The sequence below is a fragment of the Leptonychotes weddellii genome, chromosome 1 (genome assembly GCF_054177405.1).
Source record: "Leptonychotes weddellii isolate Sample4059 chromosome 1, ASM5417740v2, whole genome shotgun sequence".
Classification (NCBI taxonomy): domain Eukaryota; kingdom Metazoa; phylum Chordata; class Mammalia; order Carnivora; family Phocidae; genus Leptonychotes; species Leptonychotes weddellii.
Genome location: NC_138369.1, coordinates 84898762 through 84925764, shown reverse-complemented (window position 1 = coordinate 84925764; position 27003 = coordinate 84898762). Strand labels below are relative to the sequence as shown.

The following is a 27003-nucleotide window of genomic DNA, read 5'->3' as shown; positions in this document are numbered from 1 at the left end:
AGGGGCATGACAGAACTTCTTCCAGTGATGGAAATGACAGAATATTGGATTCTGGTGATAGTATACACCTGTATACATTTACTGCACCTGTATACATTTACTGCATATCATCAATCTCCATATTTAAAAAAAACTTTTTGGGGGTGCCTGGGTGGCTCAGTTGGTTAAGTAGCTGACTCTGGCTTTCGGCTCAGATCATCATCCCAGTGTCCTGGCTCGGCTCCACGATCAGCGGGGAGTCTGCTTGAAGATTCTCTCTTCCTCTTTCTCTGCCTCTCCACCCCCTCAACCCCACTCATGTGCACATGCTCTCTCTCTCTAAAATAAACAAACAAATAAATCTTTAAAAAAAAAACAAACAAACTTTTTTGAGGCCTGTAGAGTTATGAGATTATATTCTACATATCTTTCTGGTGTTCATCCACACCAAGAAGAATATGGGAATATGAAATTCTACATTGTCCAAAATACTTTTAAGACAGTGAGTAATTTCATATGGTTCAACCTAAATATTTGGACAACAATAAGAATGGAGTAGATGAGACAAGATTAATATTAGATAGGCAAAATTAATGAAATAGGAGAGGAAATTTTAATGGAATCTGCATAGACAGAAATCAGGAGAGGGAATTTCTAACTTCAACATGTAACAGATGGTCATTGATGGAGACTAGCTTCCAATCTAACACCACAGTTAAGAGTCACATTTCTAACCAATTAGAATTCTAGTCACTGAGCAGAATATAGAACCTCAAGCTGATCATACTAGTTAGATCCAGAGACAGGAGGAGAATTGAGATTGGTCAAAGGACATCTGCTCAAAATTAAAGTTAGAATTTTTACACAGATTTGAGGATTTATTCACATATTACCTGTGTAGTTAAAATAAATAGTTTTCAAACTAGTGTTACTAGAGCCTCATAGTTCACTGATTTTCTCAATGCCAAATCCTACTCTTCTAGCCAAGTTGTACAAATTCAATTGCTTTCAAGGGTGAAGTGGGTAATAATAGGAGTAAAGTTGAATATACTTTAGGCTTACAGGCATTCAAACTCAAAACTATAAAAATCACTGTGCAGGTTAAACAAAGCATTTCTCAACTTTTAAAAAACTTTGCCTTTCCTTGATAGATAATACAGATTGCAAACATTTCCTTGATAGATAATAAAGATTGCAAACATTTCTTTAAAGTTATTTGAAATTTCACAACACATCAAATAATTGAGACTAAAACCAAATCACAGCAATTATATTACTGAAAATGTTTTTCTAAACTGCAATGGTCCATTACCCTTCCCTACCCCATTTAAAATTATCCCCCCTAAGGGGTGCCTGGGTGGCTCAGTCAAACATCTGCCTTTGATGTTTGGGATCAAGTCCCACATTGGGCTCCCTGCTCAGCAGAGAGTCTGCTTCTCCCTCTTCCTCTGTCCCCCCTCTACCCGCTGCTTGTGCTCTCTCAAATAAATAAAATCTTTAAAAATAAATAAAAAATAATGATAATAAAATAAAATTATTGCCCCTAGACCTTATCATCACCTGGAACTTCAGCATCTCTAAAATTTAAAAACCAGTAACTTTGTAAATACAGATTGCCTCATTTTCTTATTGCCAGTATATTGGCCCTTCAACTTCACCAAAATCTTCACCCGTTACTCTTTTTACTCATTTTGTTAGCCTCCTTTTCTTCAGCAACTCTACTTAGCAATTCCTAGAAATGACTTGTAGTCAGGGCATTTTGACACTCGCTATAACTGTTTTCCCAAATATCAATAACAAACTCTCTCAAACTTTTCTGTAAATACACCACATCATTCGGAGTTCCCTTAATAAACCACAATCACATACTATACTTTCTGCATAAAACGTTTTTATTTTTTTTAAAGATTTTATTTATTAATTTATTTGAGGAGGAGTGGGGGAGAGGGGGAGGAAAAGAGAGAATTTCAAGCAGACTCCCCACTGAGCACAGAGCCAACAAGGGGCTCAATCTCATGACCCTGAAATCATGACCTGCACCAAAATCAAGAGTCAGAGCTTAACCAACTGAGCCACCCAGGGCCCCTCTTTTTATTGTTATTCATACCTAAAGACCAAGCTCAAGCCACAGCTCCTCTAAAAGCTTTCAGAACAAAGCTTTTTCCCCCACCTGAAACCAAGCCAGGCTTAGTGTTCTCTCCAGCCCCAATTCCTACAACCTCAGCTGTTTCAACTACACACATATTTAATAAGCATACAATTTGGAAATATTTATGTTTAATATTAATAAAGGATTTTAAAACTAGAAGAAGCCTTAAAGATCATTTCTGCTAGTCATTATATGATATAGTCATAGCTATCAACCAGATCTTATTAAGAAAAAAATAGATCTTGGGGCGCCTGGGTGGCTCAGTTGGTTAAGCGACTGCCTTCAGCTCAGGTCATGATCCTGGAGTCCCTGGATCGAGTCCCGCATCGGGCTCCCTGCTTGGCAGGGAGTCTGCTTCTCCCTCTGACCCTCCCCCCTCTCATGTGCTCTCTCTCATTCTCTCTGTCTCAAATAAATAAATAAAATCTTAAAAAAAAAAAAAAATAGATCTCACTGTAAATAAACCTGAAAATAGAAAAACTTTCCAGTTCAACCTCTACAAATAAACATTAAACTGATTCCCAGGAGACTTTCTCAATTTATGGATCTGTGACTATCTGTCAATCCACCAAAGATCTGTCCTTAAGATAAGGAAGGAGTGAGGGTGACTAGCTTGCAGCTGTAAGGCTAATTTCACGTACTATAAAAACAGTTTGCCAATGGGCTGCTTAGGACTTCCAGACCATATTTCCCATAGTAAATGTTATATTGATATAATCTCAACTGTATTTGATTACTACATAGATAATATATATATATAAAGACTTATGCTGAAAATTAGATTCTCAAGTGTAGCCCAGAACCTTATACAACATGCCCATATGTGTGCTCTTTCTCAACCCATCCAAGATGGGATACTTTCTCACTCATTTTCTCCTCAGTTGTTGTTAATATTTGGACTGGGGAGAAAGGGAAGAGAAAAAGATTTAAATATTGTGTGAAAGGGGAAGTAAGAGGCATAACATAAGTATTTAGTGAGACAGAAAACACGTTTTATTTCCTTATAAATAAGATAAGAAGGGGTATCTCCACCCCTTCTACTATTTGGAAATTCTCTTAGGCTAATAAACTCTGCTTTTAAAAAGTAAATAATGTCTCTAAGCCCCACCAGCAGAAGCATGAGGTAAACCCTATTCATAATTTGAAGGCTTTTCCTATGCATCATTTAGTAAACATTTCTAAAAGATGTAAAACTCATATTAAGCAAAGGAACTAGATGTTTAGCTTTCATAAGCCATTCCAGTACCATATTTCTTAAAAGCTGCATAGAAAGAAAAACAACAAAAATTTCACTGACATATACCTTACTAAATCGCACACCTATTTATCAAAACCTTAATTTTCTAACCTGGAATGTCGGAGACTGTCCTTTTTGTTCTTTGCAGAACACAGTGTGCATTCACAGCCAACTGCATGGGGCTTGGGTAGAGATACATCCTGTTTTAACAGCATTGTAAGAATTTCATAGTTGTTACGATGAGCAGCTAAAATGACAGGTGCAACATCCATAGTTGTTGAATACTCAGGATTCTGAATTCGCTCCATTAGTTTCTGAAAAATATTTATATAAATGTCCAAAATTATTATTTGTGACTTCAAAACAACATATTTATCTGAAAATGAAATGAAAAAAAAATCAGAAGGCACAAAGAACACAATAATTATTTTTAAAAATATGATAAACATTTTACCAGGACTAAATTTTTTTTGAAACCTGAAACTCAATTTTAATTAATAAATGCAATATAATCATGACAGACAAAAATCTTCAATAGAACATATTCATACAACTAGAGTTCTGTTTTCCTAACAAAGAAGAAGTGAGGATACCTAGAAAAATACTTTAGAAAAAAGTGTTTAATTTTCACAAGATTATGGAAACATGCATGACAAGGATAAAGAACAAGAATCTTAGAAAAAGAATATAAAGGGAAAAACAGAAATGTTAAAAATAGGCAGAGTACAAATGCATGAGAAAAACTTAAAAATTCCACCTTTATGGCAAACCTTGCCACATTAATAGCAATGAAGTTGCCTGAAAGGGATAAGTAAATAGGAAGCACTCTTCATTTTATGTATTCTTTACATATTCTCAATCATTACCTATTTCCTGTTACAAATGCACAAGAACACTAACAATGGTAACTATTATTAATGAGTCCTGGGACTGTTAGACACCTTACATTTATCATTTCATTTAATCCCCACAATAGTCTGCAAAATTGAGCATTATAATCCCCATGAAGAAACTGAGGCTCAGAGAAGTTAATGTGCCCAAGCTACACAACAGAGTGGCAAAATGCAGATCAGAACTCAGGTCCGTATTACACCAGAGCCTGAGCTGCTTTCCCTACATGGGCTCATGGGCCTGGTGATGGCATGACATGAGGAAAGAAACATTAGTAAATAAAGAGTCAGGGTTAAATAAAAAGGTTGATTATTGTATGACTATTGCATATTCTTCCCAATACTTCTCACTTTTTCACACGGGTTTTCCTGACAGCTGTTTGATTCCATTGTATAAGCTTATCAAGTTCACAGGGTTTTTTGGGTAATTTTTATTAACATTATAAAAGTAGTACACACATACTATAAAATATCTGAAAAATACAGAAAAGCAGATAGAAGAATAAAAATTCCCATATTCCTACTATGCAAAATACATTTTACAGTATCTCCTTCTAGTCCTTTTTCTATTATACCACCTTTTAAGGACATCTTTGGCTTAAGTGATTTGGCATCAATGATTAAAAACAATGGTCCTTAATATTTTGAAATTCAAGGATCCTTCTAATAATTTCATAAAACTATAGCCCAGAATTTCTGGGAAATAAAATTCATGTATAGAACTAGCATGTAATTCAAGAAAATTCATAGACCTATGTTCAAGATATTTTGTTTTGCTTATTTAAATAACACTACCACAAACATCTTTATGAATACAGCTTTTTTGAAATTTAGGATAAACTCCTTAACCACAGAACCCCTGAAGTGCAATAATAGGTCTAAAGGCCATGAACAATTTTGAAGCTTTTGATATATATTACTAAAGTTCTTTCCATAGTTTATATTTCCAATAATACAGGAATGTACCCATTTCACACTCAAGGTTTACTCACCAGCACTAGGCATGGTCATTCCCAATTTATGAGTGAAAAAAACTATCATGAAATATTACTTTCCTTTCCTTTGATTACTAGCTAAGTTTTAATATTTTCTGACATACTTAGCTTTTTTCCCCTTCTTTTATGAATAGTTTCTTTATATACTTCCCATTTATTTATTGGAAACTTCAAATTAATGAATTTATTTAAAAATAACAAAGAAATCTAAATATTTAGCCCTTTCTCCCCTTATTACTGGTTATAAAGAGAAGAAAATTGTATTTAAATAATGTCTTCATTTTTCCTATAAAACATACTTGACTACATGAAAAACATCATTAGAAGATTGAAATGCATTATTTCACTGCTCATATAATCTACATACTATCAAAAAACCCCATCTGTATTTAAAAAATCAATATTTATCAAAAGACAATTTTGATAAGCTAAGAATACAGAATAAATTCACTGAAATGGTAAAAAAAAGTATATAAAAATATTTGACATTGCCTGTCAAGAAGTATTAGGGCTGTTAAAATGTGATCTTACTGTCACTAGAAATACTCAAGCAAAGGATGATAACCCTTTTTGTTAGAGATGAAGTACAAAGTGTTCTTTGGCTGAGGGATGAAGACTGCCAGAGCCTTACAACGCAAGAGTTGACTGGTGGTGCTAATGGTGATGAAATAATGTCAGTCGGTTGCTCTGAGACCCTGGCATACCACACCCCACCCTCCCTGCCAAGAAAGTAAACGGGTAAAAAGGGGCTACAAGGTAGAATAAGTATACCGAAATATAACAGTGACTGCAAGACAGATGACAGAAAATCGAATAGGATTCTACACATTTCTGATCATTTGGATAGGCGCTATATTCTCAGCCTTTTTTTCCTCTGTTCTTTTTGGTTTCTTATCACCACTTAAACTAGTTGGTACTATCCTCTGGAGAAAGTCATGCTTACAGAAACTTTGTAATACCTAAATGAAAGTAAAAGATTTCAGTTAATATATGGTAAAGTATGCAATTTAGCAGAGCTTCTCATTGTTCTCAGATAATGGCAGATAATCCACAACCAATTTATAATTCTATCTTAAAACAATATTTTTCTTCAGAAGATAGCCAGTTTACACTACCAGCAATTATTTAAAAACTGCTTGTTTCACTACATCCTCACCAATAATGAATGTTATAATTTTTACATTTTGATATATAACAAATATCTCATTTTAAAGTAGAATTTATTTGGGGCGCCTGGGTGGCTCAGTCATTAAGCATCTGCCTTCGGCTCAGGTCATGATCCCAGGGTCCTGGGATCGAGCCCTGCATAGGGCTCCCTGCTCAGCAGGAAGCCTGCTTCTCCCTCTCCCACTCCCCCTGCTTGTGTTCCCTCTCTCGCTGTGTCTCTCTCTGTCAAATAAATAAAATCTTTAAAAAAAAAATTTTAAGTAGAATTTATTTGATCATTAGTGACTGTCTTCTTAATTACAAAAGCAATAAAGAAAAATAAAAAGAGTAAGAAAAAAATATCCTTAATTTAGCAATGAGATGACTGCTGTTAGGTAACATTTTGCTACATTTCCATAGAGTTCTTTGTCTGTGCATCTTTTTAACCTTGGATCATATTATATGTCCAGTTTACTATTCCCATTTTTTTCACTTCCTATTTCATATTTATTCAGGTTCCTAAATATTCTTTTAAAAATACCATTTTAATATGTATGTAATTTTTATTATTTCCAATCTTTTATTTGGGGATGTTTAAATTGGGTCACATGGTTTTTTCATTGCTACAAGTAAGATCACAATTAACATTCTTCTCCCCATTTCTGACCAGTTCCTAGAAGGGGAAACACTAGATTAAAGAATATGAACATCTTTCTTATTTATGATATACTCTGCCAAATTGCTTTCCAAAATACCCTCCCCACCAATTTGTATTAGACTGTACCACTCCCTTGCCATCAATGATAATTATTTTTAAAAATCTTTACTAATTTGCATTATCAACAATAGCCAAACTATGGAGAGCCCAAATGTCCATCGACTAATGAATGGATAAAGAAGATACATATATATAATGGAATATTACTCAGCCATCAAAAAGAATGAAATCTTGCCATTTGCAATGATATGGATGGAGCTAGAGTATATTATTTTAATATATTATATTAAGTGAAATTAGTCAGTCAGAAAAAGACAAATACTCATATATGGAATTTAAAAACAGAAGAAAGTATGGGAAGTGGGGGAAGAAAAGGAGAGAGGGAAATGAATCATAAGAGAGTCTTAATGACAGAGAACAAACTAAGGGTTGATGGAAAGAGGTGGCTGGGGGTGGGCTAAATGGGTGATGGGTATTAAGGAGGGCACTTGTGATGAACACTGGGTGTTGTATGTAAGTGATGAGTTACTGAATTCTACTCCTGAAACCAAATTGCACTGTAGGTTAACTAAAATTTAAACAAAGAAATAAAATAATCTTTGCTAATTTGATAAGCAAAAATTAGTATTTCATATCTTATTAGTAGTAAGTTTTAATATCTTATATTTTCTGTTCTGAGATTTTTTTCATGTCCTTCTCTGATCTTGGTGTTTTTCATCAATTTGTCAATTATTAAGATTATGAATTTGTGATATATTTTGAAAATATCTTTGCCAGTTATCCAACTGCTTTCTAAATTTTGCTCTATATCTGAATTCCAGAAATTTAACTTCTATACAGCCAAAGGCTGTGCCATTGCTTTTTATGATTAGAAAGTCTTTCCACTCATAATCAGTTAAATATTCACCTACATTTTCTTCCAGTTTTATGGTTTCACTGTTTATATTTAATTGTTAAATCCATCTGGAAACTAATCTGTATTTTCAACCTAATCTATAGAATGTCCAAAACTAAAAATATTGGTCCACACTGACAAGATTATGGAAATACCACTAATTTTAAAAAGGTTTCCTGAAAGCAAAATTAATTATTCCTGCAAGTATCTACTTACTTTAAGGCAATATTTTACAGAGTAAAAAAAATCCATTTCTTTAAAACAAAATAAATTTGGGGAAAGAAAAAAGTGGGAATGGGGCAGGAGATCTATTTTGGTTTAAAAATCCAAATTAATAAATATTTAAGAGTACTAACTACTATAGTTGGTCTTGATGATCGTTTTGGTCGATGATTAAGTAGTATATCAACAGCTCCCACTACTTCAGAGTCGATTGCCACCAAAAGTGCATCTGCGGACTTTAAAAAAAAAAAAAGGTTAAAAATGAAAATGGAGGATAAAAAGGTAAACTATTTATTTTTAGTAATTCTTAAATAAAACTATCTTTAAATTTAAGCTGTATTATGTACAGTAATACTAAATTTTTAAAAATTTACTGTCCAAAGAGTACATTTGCTTGCCTTAGCAGTACTTTTGTGTACCATAACACACACAAATTTCTGTGCTGATTTCACTGCATAAGCTGGTAAAAAAAAAAAAAATGCTTGCTAGAAGGGTTTATTAATGGAACAGTGCTGATCCATGGAGTATTCAAAGTTGAAATTTTTTTTCAAGACCTTTACTTGTGAACTTTGAACCAAAAAGAATCTTAACATTCCAGATCTATTAAAGAAATTGCCAAGAACTATTACTACTGGTAAAGGATTATGTTCATTCTAGTAAAAATGATCATCAATGCAACCATGAGGATAAGGGGAGCCCTCTGGTATCAACTTTAAAACCTACATGGCTAACTGAAGTGTTACAAATTTGACATTAATATTAGCAATCTTATCAAGTAAAAGCTGCAAAAAACTAGGCTGCCAATGTTCTTGGAGAAAAGAGGGAGAAGTGACTTTATAGTTTTACTCCCAAACTACTGTTCATTTTGAAACTCCAACTTTGATGGGAGGAAAAAGTAAATAGAAGCTGAGCATTCGGGACTTTCCAACACTGTAACAAAGTCTACAGTCCATACTTGGCAACTGTGACATCGGGTTTTTGGGTTTCTTTTTGTTTTGTTCTATTCTGTTCTGTTTTAAGGAAAACCATAAAGGCAGAAGGGAAACATGGGGATAAATAATGATTTAATCTAAGAAAGTGCCCTGATTATTTTCAATCTGTACATTTTAAAAACTGTTATAATCTTTAACAACCATTTACATCAACATTCTCTCTCTTGAAAATGAAACTATATCAGATCTTTAGTATTCTTGGAGCTGAAAAGACTAAACCTTCCATAAACTTTATCTAGATGTCAAAAATAGGACTAAAAACGACAGACTTTACCTGGATACCTAAAAATAGGAATATATCACCCCAAAGAACTGGGGGCCACATTCAACCATTAGGAACTGCCTATGTATTTCCACAGGAAAAACTCCCCATCCCAATGAGAAATTTAATTTTTTATTCCTTAAAACTTTCAAGGTTCACTGGGTTGTATCCTATTCTTTAAATCTAGCATCATTATTCTTCTGCTTTGCAAACATTTTTATTCAATTTTTACCATACTTGGTCAAGTGAAGCAAACAAAAAGAATTATGTGTTCATTACTACTAAACATTTCATTTATGATAAATTTTAACCTATAAAGCTAACTATATAGTAATGCTACTGCTCTCCAAGTCAAAACACCAATCAGCTCCAACCATCTGAAACACAGCCATGGATCCAACTGCAAATTTCCAAAAAAACTATATTGAGCTGTCACAAACTAACTTCACGGGCATTATTTCCCAGAAGGAATTGTCTCAGTGACACTAAGAGTTGTCTACAAATGAAGGATAACTTGCTTTCCCCGAGTATTCTTCAGATCTTTACTGAATAAGGAAACAGCTAGATAAAAACTAACAAAATAGAAAGAAATGAAGAAAAAATTGCTAAAAGCTGACTACTGAAAAGATAATATACCACTATAGGAAAACAACTATCAATACAGTGTAGTCAGAAGCCATTTAATATAAGGACAAACATGTTAATAGTTTCAGATTATACAAAGCAAAGTAAAACAATTATATTTTCAATGATTCCCACTTACGATGATAAAGTTAAATTATATTCAGATACACTATTTAGTGAAGAATAAAGAAAGATTCATGTTAAATCTCTCAATGCTTAAAAGGATAAGCTTCAGGTATAAAAATATTTGTGTAAAAAAGTCATGTAAATAAGGAGTTACCATTAACTTATTCTGCACAAATCGTATGTTATTTGATAAATCAAAGGAAGTTCTGAATGAAAAAAGTTTTAAATTATTTTTAAAATATCTATAGGACAAAATGTCCTCATTAGTTTTGTTTCCCAATTTCTCACAAATATTTGACCATCCCTTATTAAAATGTATTCAATATGTATACTTATTATATATTAATGAGGTTGCTTACTATATTCCTTTCCACCTCAGAAAATGTCTTTTCACAAATCTCATACTCTTTTCTCTAGACTCAGAGTAAGAAGCTTCTTATTTCCTTTCCAAAGCTAAGTTTTCCACCTTGGTATTCTATTTAATGCTTTTCTGTCTTCTACAGGAACTTGGGTCCTTCGTTTACAGAAATACCAGTCCTAGCCTCTATCTCCCAAAATATGAAATACTTCCTCAATCTTTGCTACCTTGACTTGATCCTGTCTTTCTCTTACCACTCAAGTTTTCTTCCTCTCACTTTGTCAAACTTCTCAAATCATGCATAACATTTTCTCTAACTTTATTGATGCCAGTTTCAAAATCCAATGGCCCTTCCTACCCCTTCACTTTCTTTGATTTCTAAGCAACACATCAAAACTGCTCCTTTGGTTTTAACAATGCTGCACTATCCTAACTCCTTTAATGGAACATTTTCCTTCTATTGCCTTTGTTAATGTAGATGCTCCCTGAGAAAGAATCAGCACCAGCCATTCACTCTCCTCTGTAATTTCATCCACTTTCATGATGCAGGTGATCATCCCATGTCCATGACTGCTGTATCTCTCCAGCCTGACCTCTCTCTACAGATGTAATTTCCATCTGTAACTGTCCATTGGAGACTGCTTGATATGCCCAAAATAAACAAGGCTAAAATCCAAATTCACATTTCTCTGCCCCAATCTTGACTTCTTAACTTCCTATGTTTCTTTTATCCTTCTCTCAGCCACCTATGTTTAACATTTCCAAATCATCTTGGTCTCCTTTTCAATTCTCCCCTCCAAATTTAAATACTAAGTTCTATCAATTCTTCCTTTATAACATCTTTCACATCTGCCATTTTTTCTCCTATCCTTACAGCTAGTATCTAGTTCAGGCGTCAACTTCTTCAGACCTGGATTACTATAAAAACTGCTCACCCAAGCTATAGCCTTCTCCACTTTCCATTTTTCAATCTATACTGAACACAGCCACTAAAATACTTTTCCCAAAATACCACTGGACACAACACATCCTTTCTCAAAAATCATTTAATAAGCCCATTTTCTATAAACCCAAATTCCTTAGCCTGGCATTCTGGCCCTTTTCATTTGTTTTGTTTGTTATTTTTCCAGATATTTCCCACTACTATCCAACCCAAATATTTTGTTCAAAAGGCTAAGTCAATTCATTTTCTCAAAAATATACATTGCACATGTCTTTGTTAACATCTTTCCCCACATCCCCTGTTCTGGAGCAATCTACATATTTCTGAGAGTAGTTTTGGGTAGTAGGTAAAGACATGGACTCTGGAGCCAGAACCTGAGTTCTAATTCCAGCTGGGCCATTTGTGGAGTGTCTTTGGGCAAGTTACCTAAACTTTATGTACCTTGATTTCCTCCTCCATAATATGGAAATAATAATAGTACCTATCTCATAGGTTGTGAGGACTAAGGAAGTGAATATATTTAAGGTACCTGGCACACAGTATCACTATAAAAATATTGACAATTATTAATGTTTGAAGGCTGAGCTCAACTGACACTGTTCCATGAAACCTTGATTAGCTCAATCCACAGTGACCTTCTCTTTTCTATGTTTCCAAAATATCTGTTGTAAAGCACAAAAGTTTAAGTATAAAACATGGTTTCTCAACAGTGACATTATTGACATTTGGGGCCAGGTAATTCTTTGTTGTAGAGGTCGTCTAGGGCACTGTAGGATGTTTAAGCAGCATACCTAGCTTCTACTCACTAGATGCCAGTAGTGATCCATCCCTCAATTGTGAAACCAAAAATGTTTCCAGACATTATCAAATGTCCCCTGGGGAGCAAAATTGTCCAGTCAAGAACCAGTAGTATAATATAAGATAAAGTACATGAAAGCACTTTGTAACCTCAAAGTAACATACAAGGGTCAAGTATTATTACCACTCAGCACTTATCAAATACACGTCTGCATTATTTAATTGATTTGAAACTTGTATGTACACAGTTGACCCTTAAACAATGCAAGAGTTAGAGGTGCTCACCCCCCCACATAGTTGAAAATCTGCACATAATTTTTAACTCCCCCCAAACTCAACTACTAATAGCCTCCTATTGACCAAAGCCTTACCTATAACATAGTCAATTAACACATATTTTGTATGTTACATGTATTATATACTACATTCTAAAAATAATCTGGAGAAAAGAATATTAAGAAAATCATTAAGGAAGAGAAAATATTTACAGTCCTATACTGTAAAAAATCCATGTATACATAGATCCATGCAGTTCAAATCTGTATTGTTAAAGGGTCAACTATACTTTCATTATCCAATTAGGTTTAATATCCTTTAGTATGGAATTCATGTTTTACTTATTCATTTCCACAATCACACCCAATGGAAGGCCTTGGACATCTGTTGATTGATAGGTAAGACAGAGGTAACCTGAGACAGAACACAGTGACCTGGAAAGAGCATGGGATTTGCAGTCAGAAGACCAGGTTCATATCTTAGCTCTGCCCTCACTTATTTCAGAACTTTGAGCAATTCATTAAAGTCTATGAGCCTCAGTTTTCTGATCTATAAAATGTAATATCTATATAGGTTGGCTATGATGTTCAAATACGATCAGGAACCATGTGAAAGAACCATGTATATTGCAGAATTATTATATACATAGGATCATACACGTAAAAAGACAAAAATGACAATTATACCATAATACTTCATTTATCCAGAATCATCAGGGTCTTTCTTTATAACCTTATTTTCTAGGTAACTGAAGCTTATGCCTTTAAGTGTTTAACTTTGAAATTTAAACTATTTTGATGGAAGTTTTCTACTTTCAGAAGTACTATACATATTCTTCTATCTTCTAAAACAATAGGTACTGAATATAATTTAACTTTTACTTACTTACTCTGGCCATTGTTGTAAACATTAATTACCATTCTAACATACAACTCCTTAGAGATTATCAGATATGCAATGCTGTTGAACTCTTTATTAAAGAGAGTCAGAGGTACTGTGCCCCATTTTGTTTCACTGCAGCCCTCATGCCCCTTCTGTTGCCCCTCTAATTCTCTATGCATTAAAGACTAACTACTGAAGTTTGTTAAAGTTGAAGGAGGGCTCTCATACTCCTATGACTAAAGTTTATAAATGGAAAACTTCATGGCAGCTACTGCTCAGAGATGTTTTTTGTTCCTTTCTGATTCTCAGTGGTGTTCTGGGTAACTGAAATTGCTGGGACGGCAATTTCTTTTTCTACTCTATGTACACATACAGACAGTACCATATATTGCAATGCATATATATGTACATACAATAAAAATGCACATAGAACTAACCTACTTATATTTTAAAAATCTTCTGTGAGTGCTTCCTGATGCCACTCAAAAAAAAAAGTCTCATTAATTTGAAGCTACAACAGAGTAATCATACTATTTGAAAGAAAAAAAAAAGTGCCGGGATTCATGTGCTCCCATCATAAGCAAACCCAAAAGAAAAGGAAAATAGTATTATTAAATTTCCTTTCAGAATCTCTTGACTGAATTCTTTTAAGACTTACATGCATGCCTGCTTTTCTATCTGAACAGATATAAAGACAAACAGAAAGGTCTATATCTTCCAGTTAAAAAAAGAAATTTGTTCATCTTCAGTTATAAACACTAAACTTCAGACAAAAGGAAAACTTAATAAAATTTAACAGGAGAAAATCAAAATCAAATTGAAAATTGCATTGTGAGTCAGGAGCATTTTGTTCTTATGTTTGTAAATTACATGAGCCACAGAACAACCTGTTCCCCTGACACTTCAGAACACTTGTACTATTTTTAGATATATAACATAAATAGTAATAACATAAGTAATAAAAACAAAGTCATCTTTAATAAATCATGATAATTAACCTCTGTGAAATGTTATAAAACATATAAGGGGGGAAGTAAAAATTTGGAGGGAAAAGATAAATCAAGTCAAAATATACTTTTAAAAAAGGTTTTTTTGTTTTGTTTTTAAAACTTTTAGTGGTTCAAGACAAAATAAAGGGTGAAAGAAAGATAAGAATGAAAAAAACAAAGGAAGGAAAGAAGGAAGAAAGGGGGGATGAAAGGAAATAGAAAGAAAGAAGAAAACATGGCATATCTAACAGTATTTAGAAGCTACTGGTAGAATTATCTAGCCTTGTACCTGACAACCGTAGTCCAAAAGAAGCTGCAGTATATCCAAGTTTTCGTTTTCAATAGTTATGGTAACAGCATTTCTCCCAAGCACATCTACGCAATTTATGTTCAAGTCACCTGAACTGTTTTCCTCCAAAATCTTTTTAACCATATAATAGTCACCTAAATAACAATATACAAACATAATTAAATATCCAAGACATATTAGATAAGAATAACTGTAAAAACTTAGCCTGTTGATTTAAAATTTAAAAACCTAAACTCATTTTTGTATATGGAAATGTGCAAAGAAAATGTGAACATTTCCTTGCTGAAAACCTTATCCTGATAAAACAGTATGTACATCAGCTGCAAGCAAAAAGAAAAAATTTTAAATGTGCAGTTGAAATAAAAGTTGTTAGTTTAAAATTCACAACTGACTGATTATAAGGAGAGAAACTTTTAGAAGATATTTAAAGCAATAATGTCCATAAGTACAGACTGGAAACTAGAAAAACCTAAGAAGCATAAAGGATTTAAGTTTTACACCTCAAATACATAAACACATTTACTGGCACATAATAATGGTTAAAAATAAGATCTAAAAACAAGCAGAGGATATTAAGAAGTGGTTTTACAGGGGAAAAGCTAGTTTGGAAAAGCAGTATGAATGTATATATGCTAGTGGATATGCATAGTAAATGGGAAGGATGCCAGAAATTCCTTTCCTCCCCACTCTCCCAACACACACACACACACACACACACACACACACACACACACACACACCTTATCTCATTAATGAACCTGTTTACACGGCCAGGGAATATTCAGCTAATAAAACTCTAAGGCAGAACTAGGATTAATGATGGTAAAGGCTAAAGGAGAATATTTCAAAGTGAAGTTTCACCTCTCAGGAGCATGCAGATTACCTTCTGCCTAACTCCATTCTGTCTACATCAAAACAACTGACCCTTAGGGGAAAATGAGAGTAAGTACGGAGGTCATCATTATAGTGCCCATTATATTTGTCTGTTCACCAGCTAGTGCAGTAATTTGGCAGAATAAATCAAAAGAGAAGTGCTTCATTCTGCATGGAGCACTGGGTGTTATGCACAAACAATGAATCATGGAACACTACATCTAAAACTAGTGATGTAATGTATGGGGATTAACATAAGAATAAAAAAAAATTACTCAAAAGAGAAGTGCTAAATAAATAAAGCCAGGTGGGTTTTGTTTGTTTTATTTCATCTAACTTTTGAAACATAGGATGAATAAACCATTTTAAATGACTTGCAAATATAGTTGTCCTTAAAAGTCTATGAATAATAAACAGGAAAAGAACAATCAGAGTGGAAACCACAAGGAAAAAGAAATGAATAATTTCATGATACAGAATGAAAAAACCCTAAAACTGAACTAATTGGGTGAATAAGAAGGAGAAGTAACAGATTTTTGTTAAAACTTCTAACAAATTTGCTATTTTTAGCCAGTGACTTTAAAGTCCCCACACATTTTGGAAGAAGTCGAATAGTAGTTTTTTTGATGGTATATTTCCTTAGTTCCCTCAAGAAGAAAACTAGTCACAAAAAGAAATATATTCCTCATAGCACTACTAATTAATATTTAAACACTTTTGTTCCATGACAAAAACTTACCAAACACCTCACAAAGCGAAGCTCTTAGTCACAAGCTGAACTAATAGTGAACATACAGATAGACCAGTGAAAATTTAGCACTATTACTGGAAAACAATGTTTAAAACCTTATTTCAGGTGATTTCAATATATAAGTGGTCAGAGAATGCCTCCCATAAAAGCTCTGCATTTTCTTTGGTTTCATGATGTGTCTAAGTGAGGACTAATTTATCTAGGGACTCATTAGGCTTTCTGAATCTAAGGACTTCTGCCCTTCATAAATTCTGCAATAATTTCAGCCATTCTCTCTTCAAATACTGCTTCATCCTCATATTACTCTTTTTTCTATTGGAACTTCTATTAAACATTATGTTGGATCATCTCATTCCAACTTGTGTGTCTCTAAAGATTTCTTATTGTTCCTCTTTCTCTCTCTTCTATATTCTTGATAATTTCTTCAAATCTTTCAGTTACTTATTATTTTTTATTAACCCATTCATTTTTTTTTTAAAGATTTTATTTATTTGAGAGAGAGCATATGAGAGGGGTTAGGGTCAGAGGGAGAAGCAGACTCTCCGCCAAGCAGGGAGCCCGATGCAGGACTCGATCCAGGGACTCCAGGATCATGACCGAGCCGAAGGCAGTCGCCTAACCAACTGAGCCACCCAGGCGCCCTAACCCATTCATTTTTAATGACTATTTTTTTACTTAAGTTTTATTGGATTCCTTTCCAAATCTTTTGATTTACCTTCTTACGTTTTCATTTCCTTAAGATTTTATTTATTTTTATTTTTTTAAGATTTTATTTACTTATTTGACAGACAGGGAGATAGCGAGAGAGGGAACACAAGCAGGTGGAGTGGGAAAGGGAGAAGCAGGGAGAAGCAGGCTTCCCACTGAGCGGGAAGCCTGACATGGGGCTCAATCCCAGGACCCTGGCATCACGACCTGAGCCTAAGGCTTAACGACTTAGCCACCCAGGGGCCCCAGAGTTTAGTCATTTTAAACATACTTATTTTATGATTTCTATATGGTAATTATCTAAGGCCTCAGGGATTTAATCCTATGTGTTGTGTCTACTGACTCATTCTTGAGAATGGGTGACTGTCTTCTGAATTTTTTAATTGGGTGTTGCAAACTCTTCATGCAGATTAACTGTGGGAATCCTGGCAGCCTAGTTTGAAAGGTTGTAACATCAAGGATGTTTTGTTTCCTTCTGGATAACTCAGAGTTTTGCTATCCTATCAATCTTTTTTATATTTATTTCTCAGTTTAGGTTTTCACAGACCAAGTAGGTAATATTAAACTCCAAGCCCTGGGGGCACCTGGATGGCTCAGTCGGTTGAGTGTCTGTCTTCAGCTCAGGTCATGATCCTGGAGTCCCAGGATCAAGCCCCATGTTGGGCTCCCTGCTCGGTGGGCAGTCTGCTTCCCCCTTTCCCCCTGCCCCTTCTCTCACTCTCTCTCAAATAAATAAAATCTTTTTTAAAAATTAAAAACAAATAAATTAAACAAACAAGCAAACAAACTCCAAACCAACAAGAGTGAGGACTACAGCTGCAAATTCTTACTTACAAGCTTCTCTGTAGTCTCCCAGTGCTGGTGGGTGGGTTCTTTTCTTCATCTACCCCTTTGCTACAGGTACCATGCTTTAAGGATCCTGATTTTATGCATGGATGTTGTGCTGATTTCCCACTTTGTACAAACACAAGGCCTTATAACCTGTTTCCATATGGGCATTGAAATTCAAATCCCTATAATGCCTGGACCAATAACTAACTCTTGCCCCATCCACAGAGCAGCTAAAATGTTAGCTCACACACTCCTCTGTTTTTCAGTCTTTTCCTCATTTTTGGATCATGAGTGTTTCCTTAATTTCCTGAAAGCTCAGCTGTTCACTTAAATGGACATTTGTTATATTTTAACTGGCATTTCTAGGTGATTTGAAGCAGAAGGGTTTTCAGATTATCTAGTCAGCCATTTGTCAGAGACAGAAAAGTATAAAGAATTGTATAAGTACAATTCTTATAAAATTTTATAAATTTCAGGTATAGCAAATGGAAAGAAACAACTGCTACCTGTTTTAAAACTTCAGATTGCTGTTTCAAGAGTAATTGTATTGCAGATGTCAGATATTCTAGCTTTAGGTTTCAGAGACTATATCCATCACAGTCAGGGGACTATACAAGAAAATAAAACTTAAAAAATCAAACCAAGTAAGTAATTTTCATCCCTAAAAATAAAAAGTTCCTCCCTGCGACAGCTGACATACTCATGCAAATGAAAAATTACATGCTATAGTCACAGAACCTATAGGAAAGTAGAGTGGTTTCTAAGTATTCCACCTAAGTTTACATTTGCAAGCCATTTAAAACAATGTGCTACATTGTTTTAGAACAGTCTTAATATTTAGGATGAGTGTATATGTACAAAGAAGTTAGTAAATTTAAAATACATAGCAAGAAGCTAGTTATAGAGCAAGGATTACAATTTTAATGCCTTTTTATGGGGCGCCTGGGTGGCTCAGTTGGTTAAGCGACTGCCTTCAGCTCAGGTCATGATCCCAGGGTCCTGGGATCGAGTCCCGCATCGGGCTCCCTGCTCTGCAGGGAGCCTGCTTCTCCCTCTCCCACTCCCCCTGCTTGTGTTCCCTCTCTCGCTGTGTCTCTCTCTGTCAAATAAGTGAATAAAAATCTTTAAAAAAAAAAATAAATAAATAAATGCCTTTTTATGTCAAATACATGAATGCTTTTCATTTTATATTGAAGTTGCTTTTAAGAGTTACATAAATCATTTGTCTTTTAAAATGTAATATATACAAGGAAATGCAACATAATCTGTTTACCTCTTGGCTAGATGGTTCTTTTTTCGGTGAAGGAAAAATAAACGTTTCAATCAATTCCACTAGTATACAAATTTAATAGCAAGCCTTCTCAGCTCCCTCTCAAAAATAGTTCCCATACTCATCCACTTGTATCCATGTATACTGCTACCCACAGTCAAAGCCACTATCATCTCTTTCCTGGACTCTGCAATAGACTCTTTACTGAAATAGCTGCCAATACTCTAATACAAAGCTCAACACACTGTTTCTATAAAGAGCCATATAGTAAATATTTCAGGCATTATGGGCGATATTATCTCAAGTTGCAAATATTCAAGTCTGACCTTACAGCACAAAGGCGGCCACAGACTACATATACACAAATGAATTCCAATGTTTTCCAATAAAACTTTTACTTGTGAACGCTAAAGTTCAAATTTCATATAATTTTCCTATTATAAAATATTATTCTTCTCTTGACTTATTCCCAACCATTTGAAATGTAAAATGTAAACTATTTTTAGCTCACAGGCCTTAGAAAAACAGGTGGTAAGGATTTGGCCTGTGGGCCATAGTTTGCCCACCTTGCTCTAGCCCCTGCTCTAGTCCCACTCCTTTAATCCACTGTCCACCTAGCAGCCAGAGTGATCTTTTTTAAATTAAAATCACTCAATTCCCAAAAATCTTGAGATTTCCCATCACACCTAAAATAAGTGTCAAAATTTTCATTGTGGCTTACTAAGCCCTATGGCACTTGAGCTTTGCTACCATTCCCTATTAACCTCGTGCAACTCTCCTGTTTACTCACTATGATCTTTCTAGACCAATGTTTTCCAAAATGCAGGTTGCAACCCACCAGGAGTCATGAAATCAATGTAATGAGTACTAAACAATTTTTAAAAATAAAATAATATATAAAACACCAGGGTAATCTCATGGATCTTTAGCAATCAGTTCACCCTGGCCAACTGTGATAAACCCTTACGAAATACAGTGGAGAGGGGCGCCTGGGTGGCTCAGAAGTTAAGCGTCTGCCTTTGGCTCGGGTCATGATCCCAGAGTCCTGGGATCAAGCCCCACATCGGGCTGCTCTGCGGGAAGCCTGCTTCTCCCTCTCCCGCTCCTCTGCTTGTGTTCCCTCTCTGTGTCTCTCTCTGTCAAATAAATAAATAAAATCTTTAAAAAAAAAAATACAGTGGAGAAATGTTACAATATCAATTAAGAATAGATGATTCCATCTCTTCTTCACTGGCATCTCACTTTATTTTCTGACATATGATGGTAAATTTTAGTGTCACTAAAATGGGAGCATTAATGTTGATCAGTTTAGTTTAATTTTATAGTATCCAAATTTTCAGTTAGTTGTGAAGTATGGGAGAATTTATGTCAAAAAAATCTGTAAAGCTTTTCAAACTAAGTTTCTGTAACAAACTTTCTGAGTGTGTCAACTGCAACATTCTAATTGAACTATTACTAAAGACACTTAAAAAAAAGATTTTATTATTAAAAGGAAAAAGAATAACAAAGTAAAAAAAATACAAAGACATGATCAAATTTAGTTGCTGGATTTGTAAATACAAATCGTGACAATAATGATTAAAATGTTAACTCTATAGCAAACTTCAAATTAGTTTGAACCAAATTCTAAAAAGAAAAAAAACACAAGACTTTTACAGTGAAGGTGACTTAAAAATGTAGTTTTACCCAAATGTGCAAAACCCAGTATTTCTCATAAGCCCCGATGTTTTATAATCATAGTTATAAATGAAACCTTAAAACTTAAAGATACTCAAAAACATGGTATGTTTGAATATTTTTGAAAAAAGACAATTATTACTGTAAGTTCTTAGCCATTTATGACTGTTAATGAAGACTATTAATGATAATGAATATCATCTGGCAAAGGAGCAAAGATTCACTCTGCTGTAGGAAAAAAATTATACTTACAGCATAGAAGGTGATGCTTTTTTTATAGTAAGTTAGTTGACAAATTAAAAATTATTAACAGTATACTCTTGTATCTATTAGAAAAACAATTAGAAGCAATGTTTATTTTGTAATTAGAGTCTGGTATATGACTGGTATATGATGCAATTCAGTGATGTTGCAAGTTGTATAAAATTTTAGTTTACAGCAATTAGCTAAAAAAGTCCCATCAAATATATTAAATAAGGTCTTATTAAAATGGCAGTTTAGTATTACTTCTTCCAGAAATGCTGCCCACTTTAATAGCATGCTTAGTCCAAAGTTATGCAAATTCATCAAGGCACCCTTCCACACAACACAGCAAATCCTACTACAAAGGTGATGTAAGACCTCAGACTAGATTGAGCCCAAGAACAGCTCTCTCCATACCTCCTGTGCCCTCATGCTGAAATTTCAAGAAGGGCATCCTGACTCATTAATTGCAAACAGAAATTTCCTGAAAATGCCCTTCATGGGGAATTGGAAGGTCCTAAATCCGGACTAAGTCCTTTCATTATTTCCTTTTTCAGCACAAGAACTGATCATTAGCAAATTAAAGGGTTAATATAGGTTTAGCTCGTGAACATATACTAAAAGCTACCATCTACTCAAGTTACATTTAAAGAGGTAAATTAACATGAACTATACTTAGTTAGGCATTCCCTAAACCAATGTAGTAACCCTTTCTCCAGCCATCAGGCCTGAGTAAACCACAGGCTCCCACAAATAAAAGTGGCTCATTATCACATTAACTCTCAGTGAGAGAGGAAAGAGGTGGTCATAAGAATCCTGCTTAATATTTCATCAAATAGCCAGCTCTTGTTTCAATTATCTTTCACCTCTGAGTTGCAGCGTTCTATGTCTATAAAGAATATGTATGTGCTTTCTGAGAATATTACTGGGGGTGGGGAACATACTTAACTTGATTGTCACTAGTACAGGAACTTTGACTTCTTCTAAATTTTATACAAAGAACCAATGATACATGATTCTGACCTACTTTCAAGATAAGTAAGAGCCACTATTAAGCAGCCACTACCTGGAGATCAGCACTTACCTAGATATATTGAGCTCATTTTTCATAAAGCCAGCTATACAAACAATAAAATCAAACATAAAATCTTTTTTTTCCTATTTTTTTCCTTTACTCATTAATCTGTACACACCCATCCACTAACATCCACTAACATCCACATAACCAAAATCTCCATAATTTTTGCTTTAGGAAATCTCCCTAAATGGACTATATGATAAACATTTTGTACACATAGAATAGGATTGCTAAATGAAAAGGATGAGAAACATAGATACGATAGTGTGGATTTGTTCTAGTGCTATTAAATCTTTTCACTTTTATTGGATAAATATAATCCACAGAATCAAGGTTTATAAAACATTCATAGAGAGCAAGTTTAATCTCCAGCTAGTAAATCCAAATTTGGATATGTCTTTTCTAACACAAATGATTTTCATTCATTCAACTATAACTAGATCAATACAACATAATGTCTAAGAGTGCAGGCTCAAGCAGATCTGAGTTCTACCACTTCCTAGCTAATGTAACCTTGGGCAAAGTGATTTTAAAATTTTGCTAAGCCTCATTTTCCTCATTTGTAAAATAGGTATAACAACAGATCTGGCTCATGGGGTTGTCAGGATAAAATGAAATAATCTATGAAAAGCATATACACTCTACCCTAATGGCTGTTTTAGCAAATGTTTGCCATTCAGTTTGATGAAAGCTCCAATGTAATAGTGGAAGCTATCACTACTTCAAGAAATTTCTTACTTATAGATTAAAAGTAAAATACACTAAAAAAGGCTTAACAGTATTAGTGAATATAAACATGTAAGCAAATAAAAATATGGCTATAACTCAAATTTATTTTTTCAATGTAAATTGTATACCATACACATATATAATTTAAACCATTTTTCCAAATCTAAGGCAAGAATTCATTTCAACATACCTGAAAGAGAAAATACCTATTTAATCTCACTCATTTAAAAAAATGTTTAATTTATAGAAGGGTAAAAAAAAAAACATGCATATTTACCTTCCACCCCACCCCCAAAAGCTAAATCTCTCCAAGGATCTTAATGTTATAAAATGGGAAATTGGCAAAGAATAGGAAGCTATTTCAATAACACTACCGGGTACACTACAAAACTATCATATATGAAAACTTTCATTTGAGGTATACCATGTAATAATTCTAAATATACATACCATATAAGTACTTTCTCCAACCACATTCCATTATGACATTCCTCTGTCCTCAGTTGACAGCAATATTAAATTCCCTTTCTTGACATACTTTGTTTGCTTTAAAATAACCACAGCTCAGTAAGCTGGGGTAGATGCAGTAGCCACTTACTCATTCTAGTACAACACAATCTTGTCCCTTCCCCTCTCAGAGAATTTTTGAGGGAAGAGAACTCAGATAATCCATGTCAGTAATATTAAGTAATTTTACATAATCCACAGACAGTGACTTTTGTGAGGTTATAAACATATATTCTGTTTCTTTACATTTCCAAGACTACTCAAAGTTGTGTCCATGGTGGACTTTAACAAAAGCTTTCATAATATAATTTAATACTATTACATAAGAACATAAAAGTGTCTGACAAGAGACATAGGTGGACTCTGTTTATATGTTAATGTGTTTTCAAAAAGTTGTGTAAATAAAATCCTATTTCAAAAACAGTAAGAGAGGTGAGAAAGGCTGTGATTTATTAAAAACACACTCACACATACAAACAAAAAATCCTCTGTAGTTAAGCTTTTCACAGGGTAAGGTGCCCTTTGAGTTTATGTTTGGAAGTTTGCAGGATCCTAAACAGAGTATTCCTAAGTTAGCATGGCCATTGTAAGGCAACTTAATAAATTCAGAAAGAGAAAAATTACAGCATTTTCTTACATGTGGGAAATAAAAGCCCTCTTAGGGCAATCAATTTCCCATTCCTTTTATTATATGCATCAATATAAAGCATGCTTAAGTGAAGAGATTTTATTATTGCCATAAAAGTGATTGATTTCTAGTTGGTTGTTTTTTTTTTTTTGAAAGAAAAACACACTAAATACATTCCACAATTTTGCCTGTAATTGTTTTGCACGACCATTTTTTCCCGAAGGTTCAAGGGCAATAAACCTTCTTCTCCAATGAAAAGCACGAACAAAGTTCCGTAAATTAAAAAAAAAAAAAAGTTTGGCACTAAGGCATAATTTCTCCAGTCCTATCTTCATCTCCACCCAGGATACTGACATACCTAAATCCCATTCAACAGTCATTGAACACCAAGGCAATGGGTGGCTGAAGCTAATAATACCCGTACGGGTTTAAAGAAAAACAAAAACAAAAACCAGGTGAGAGCCCATAAACACGAGGAACCTTAAGCAAGGTCATGGAATTTTCTAACTAGAAGGTCCCAAACTAGACAAACCCTGTGGGATTCCAGAAAGAAAGAACAGAAGCTCGGAGAGGGAGACCAGGTCATTCAGGGGGTTAGTAGCAGAGGCGGAGGTCTGGGTCGGCAAGTCGCTACCTAAACACCGGACCCCACAAAGGGAGGCCACGGCCAGAACCGCCCCAGGTGCGGTGCTCCGAGGGCTGCACCCCGGCTGCTCCCGCCCGCCAGCTCCACACTCACAGGGCAGAGGCGGTGCCGGGTGGCCCGGGCGAGGCAGCGGGCGAGGCGGTACAGAAGCTCCGCGCGTGAGGAAAGAATGACCCAAGGTGAGGCTGGGGAAAGGGTGAAGGGTGTGGAGGGCAGGGGCGCCCAGAAGTGGAGAAAGGGGCCTAGCTCTCACCCTTGTCGCACGCCAGCAAGAAAAGCTTCTCATTCAGGGTGTTCTCCTCCTTCACCTCCCGCACATCCTTCAGCGCCATCACCTCGTTCGGCGACGAAGAGGAGGATGGGGAGGAAGGTAGGGAGGAGGAGGAGGCGCCCGAGAGATCCGTGCTCGGGTACAGAGCCGCCATCATCGCGGCCCATGAAGGGGGCAGGCCAGGAGACGGGGGCGGGGCCCCCACCAGCCCCGACCCCGACCCCAGCCCCGCTGCAGGGCTGGAAAAGGGATGAGTCGTTCCCACGGCCGCCTCAGCGCGCGGCCCGTTGGCCCCAAAGGGCGTAGTCTCCCCTCGGAGCCAGCACTCGCCCTCCACTGACAGCCCCAGACTGGTGGCGGCGCATGCGCGGCCCCGGGGCCAGCGCCCCCTCCCCAGTCGCCGGCGCCCGGGCCGAGCCGGTCCGCGCGCCTCCGGGGACGACAGAGTGGCGCGCGCCAGGGCGGCAGCTGAGCGCGGGGCCGTGCCAGGAGGCGCAGGGGCCGCGCTGGGGGCGGCCCGGCCCGGGAGGAGGATTAAAGATCTGTGGGAAAGGAGCTCCGAGAGCGATTCTGCGCACGTCGGGCTCCCGGGCTGTGGGAACCGCCAACCCAGCTGCGCCCGACGATGTTCGCGACTCTCCTCACGTCATCTTCCGCTCTGCTATAGCAACGACAACGGGGCGGGCTCGGGGGCCGTGGCCGTTGCGGGGGGCGGGGTCTACGTGCGCCACGCCCCCGGTCCTCGCCGGTCCTCGCCAGTCCGCTGCAGCTTCCAAAGGTTTCCAGTTGGTGAGGGCTAAGTGAACAGCCCAGTGCGACCTTTCCCCACCCGGGTTGTTGAGGTAATTTCCCTGCGGTCCCCTGCTGCATGTAAACATGCAGCGGTATGGTTACTGAACCTTTGACGACTTAATGTTTTAGTCGAACCCCCCTTGTGGAGTTGTCTAATTATTTCGTGTTGGTCACGCCGCTAGACTTGTGCTTGTGTGTGTGTGTGTGTGTGTGTGTGTGTTTGAACTAGCTATACTCATTTCTAGACTATTTTTTCAGCAACTTGTTTGTGATATAAAATTGGCATAACATTCTTGATGTCATACATTTATTGGCATGTAGTTCAAGTGTACCAACATGTAGCCATTGGATAAGCATTTTTAGCATCTACAGTCATTCCAGTGGTTTCTTCACATTTATAAATTTGATTTTAAAAAATGTGTGAGGCAAAAGCTAAGTGAAGCACAGTAAGTACTACTTTCTTGAATAATTTTTTTTAAAGATTTTATTTATTTATTTGAGAGAGAGAATGAGATAGAGCATGAGAGAGGGGAGGGACAGGGGGAGAAGCAGACTCCCTGCTGAGCAGGGAGCCCGATGCGGGACTCGATCCTGCGACTCCAGGATCATGACCTGAGCTGAAGGCAGTCGCTTAACCAACTGAGCCACCCAGGCGCCCTCGAATAATTTTTTTTTAAAGCAAGCTTTTATTTAAGGCAGATTCTTGCACCTTTAAAAGCTAGGGGGTAAAACTACAACTCATGTCTTTAATAATTCTTATTGCTTCCCACAACTATACAAAAATCAAATTTGTGCCCTCACTGCTTTAGGTTTTTAAAGGCAATAAATTTACATCAGAATATCTTGTATTTGAGGGAAATACTTCCTATTCAGGTTGATTTATTCCATCTCTGTTCTTGCCATCACTAACTCCCAAATTTCCCAAATATATCTTTCTCACAATTCAAAGTACTCTTTATATCTTCTCTTATAGGAGTCCTTAGGTAGATGACAAGATTGCCCACCTTTCCATTGTCATGTGTTTACTTCAAAATAGTCAATTATCTATTGAATCCTTTTAGCTTTTTCTTATCTCTAATGTATCATAAATCTTCCCCATTCTATATTGTTTCCAAGTTTGCATATTTGGTGGAATGTCAAAATTGTTCATTGCTAATTTGTAGCCATTGAACACAGAGGTACATATGTGGGTCTATATGTGTGCTTAC

At 35.9% G+C, this 27003-nt stretch overlaps 1 protein-coding gene, 1 long non-coding RNA gene and 1 pseudogene across 8 annotated transcripts in view; 1 reads left to right on the top strand and 2 right to left on the bottom strand.

Annotated features, from left to right (window-relative positions):
• The window catches only part of TRPC1 (transient receptor potential cation channel subfamily C member 1), a 71323-nt gene extending 45679 nt beyond the window's left edge, over nucleotides 1–25644 (bottom strand). The window contains exons 1-4 of one of the 6 annotated variants that reach the window (XM_006731768.3): nucleotides 24986–25644; nucleotides 14771–14925; nucleotides 8366–8467; nucleotides 3477–3679 (exon numbers count right to left, since the gene is read on the bottom strand). In XM_006731768.3, the coding sequence (XP_006731831.1) occupies nucleotides 3477–3679; nucleotides 8366–8467; nucleotides 14771–14925; nucleotides 24986–25160 (635 nt within the window). In that variant the 5' untranslated portion in view covers nucleotides 25161–25644. The remainder of the gene's footprint in view (nucleotides 1–3476; nucleotides 3680–8365; nucleotides 8468–14770; nucleotides 14926–24985) is intronic. The other 5 variants (XM_031026470.2, XM_006731769.3, XM_081827342.1 and 2 more) reach the window with 5 other exon arrangements.
• A 63-nt stretch (nucleotides 25645–25707) lies between these two features.
• LOC102742370 (large ribosomal subunit protein eL36 pseudogene) overlaps nucleotides 25708–27003 on the bottom strand; it is a 150860-nt pseudogene continuing 149564 nt past the window's right edge. Inside the window, exon 2 of the transcript XR_014147367.1 lies at nucleotides 25708–25719. The product of XR_014147367.1 is annotated as a large ribosomal subunit protein eL36 pseudogene (transcript). The remainder of the gene's footprint in view (nucleotides 25720–27003) is intronic.
• Nucleotides 25715–27003, top strand: part of LOC145722807 (uncharacterized) — a 36148-nt gene continuing 34859 nt past the window's right edge. Inside the window, exon 1 of the long non-coding RNA XR_014147370.1 lies at nucleotides 25715–25845. This is a non-coding gene — a long non-coding RNA (uncharacterized LOC145722807). The remainder of the gene's footprint in view (nucleotides 25846–27003) is intronic.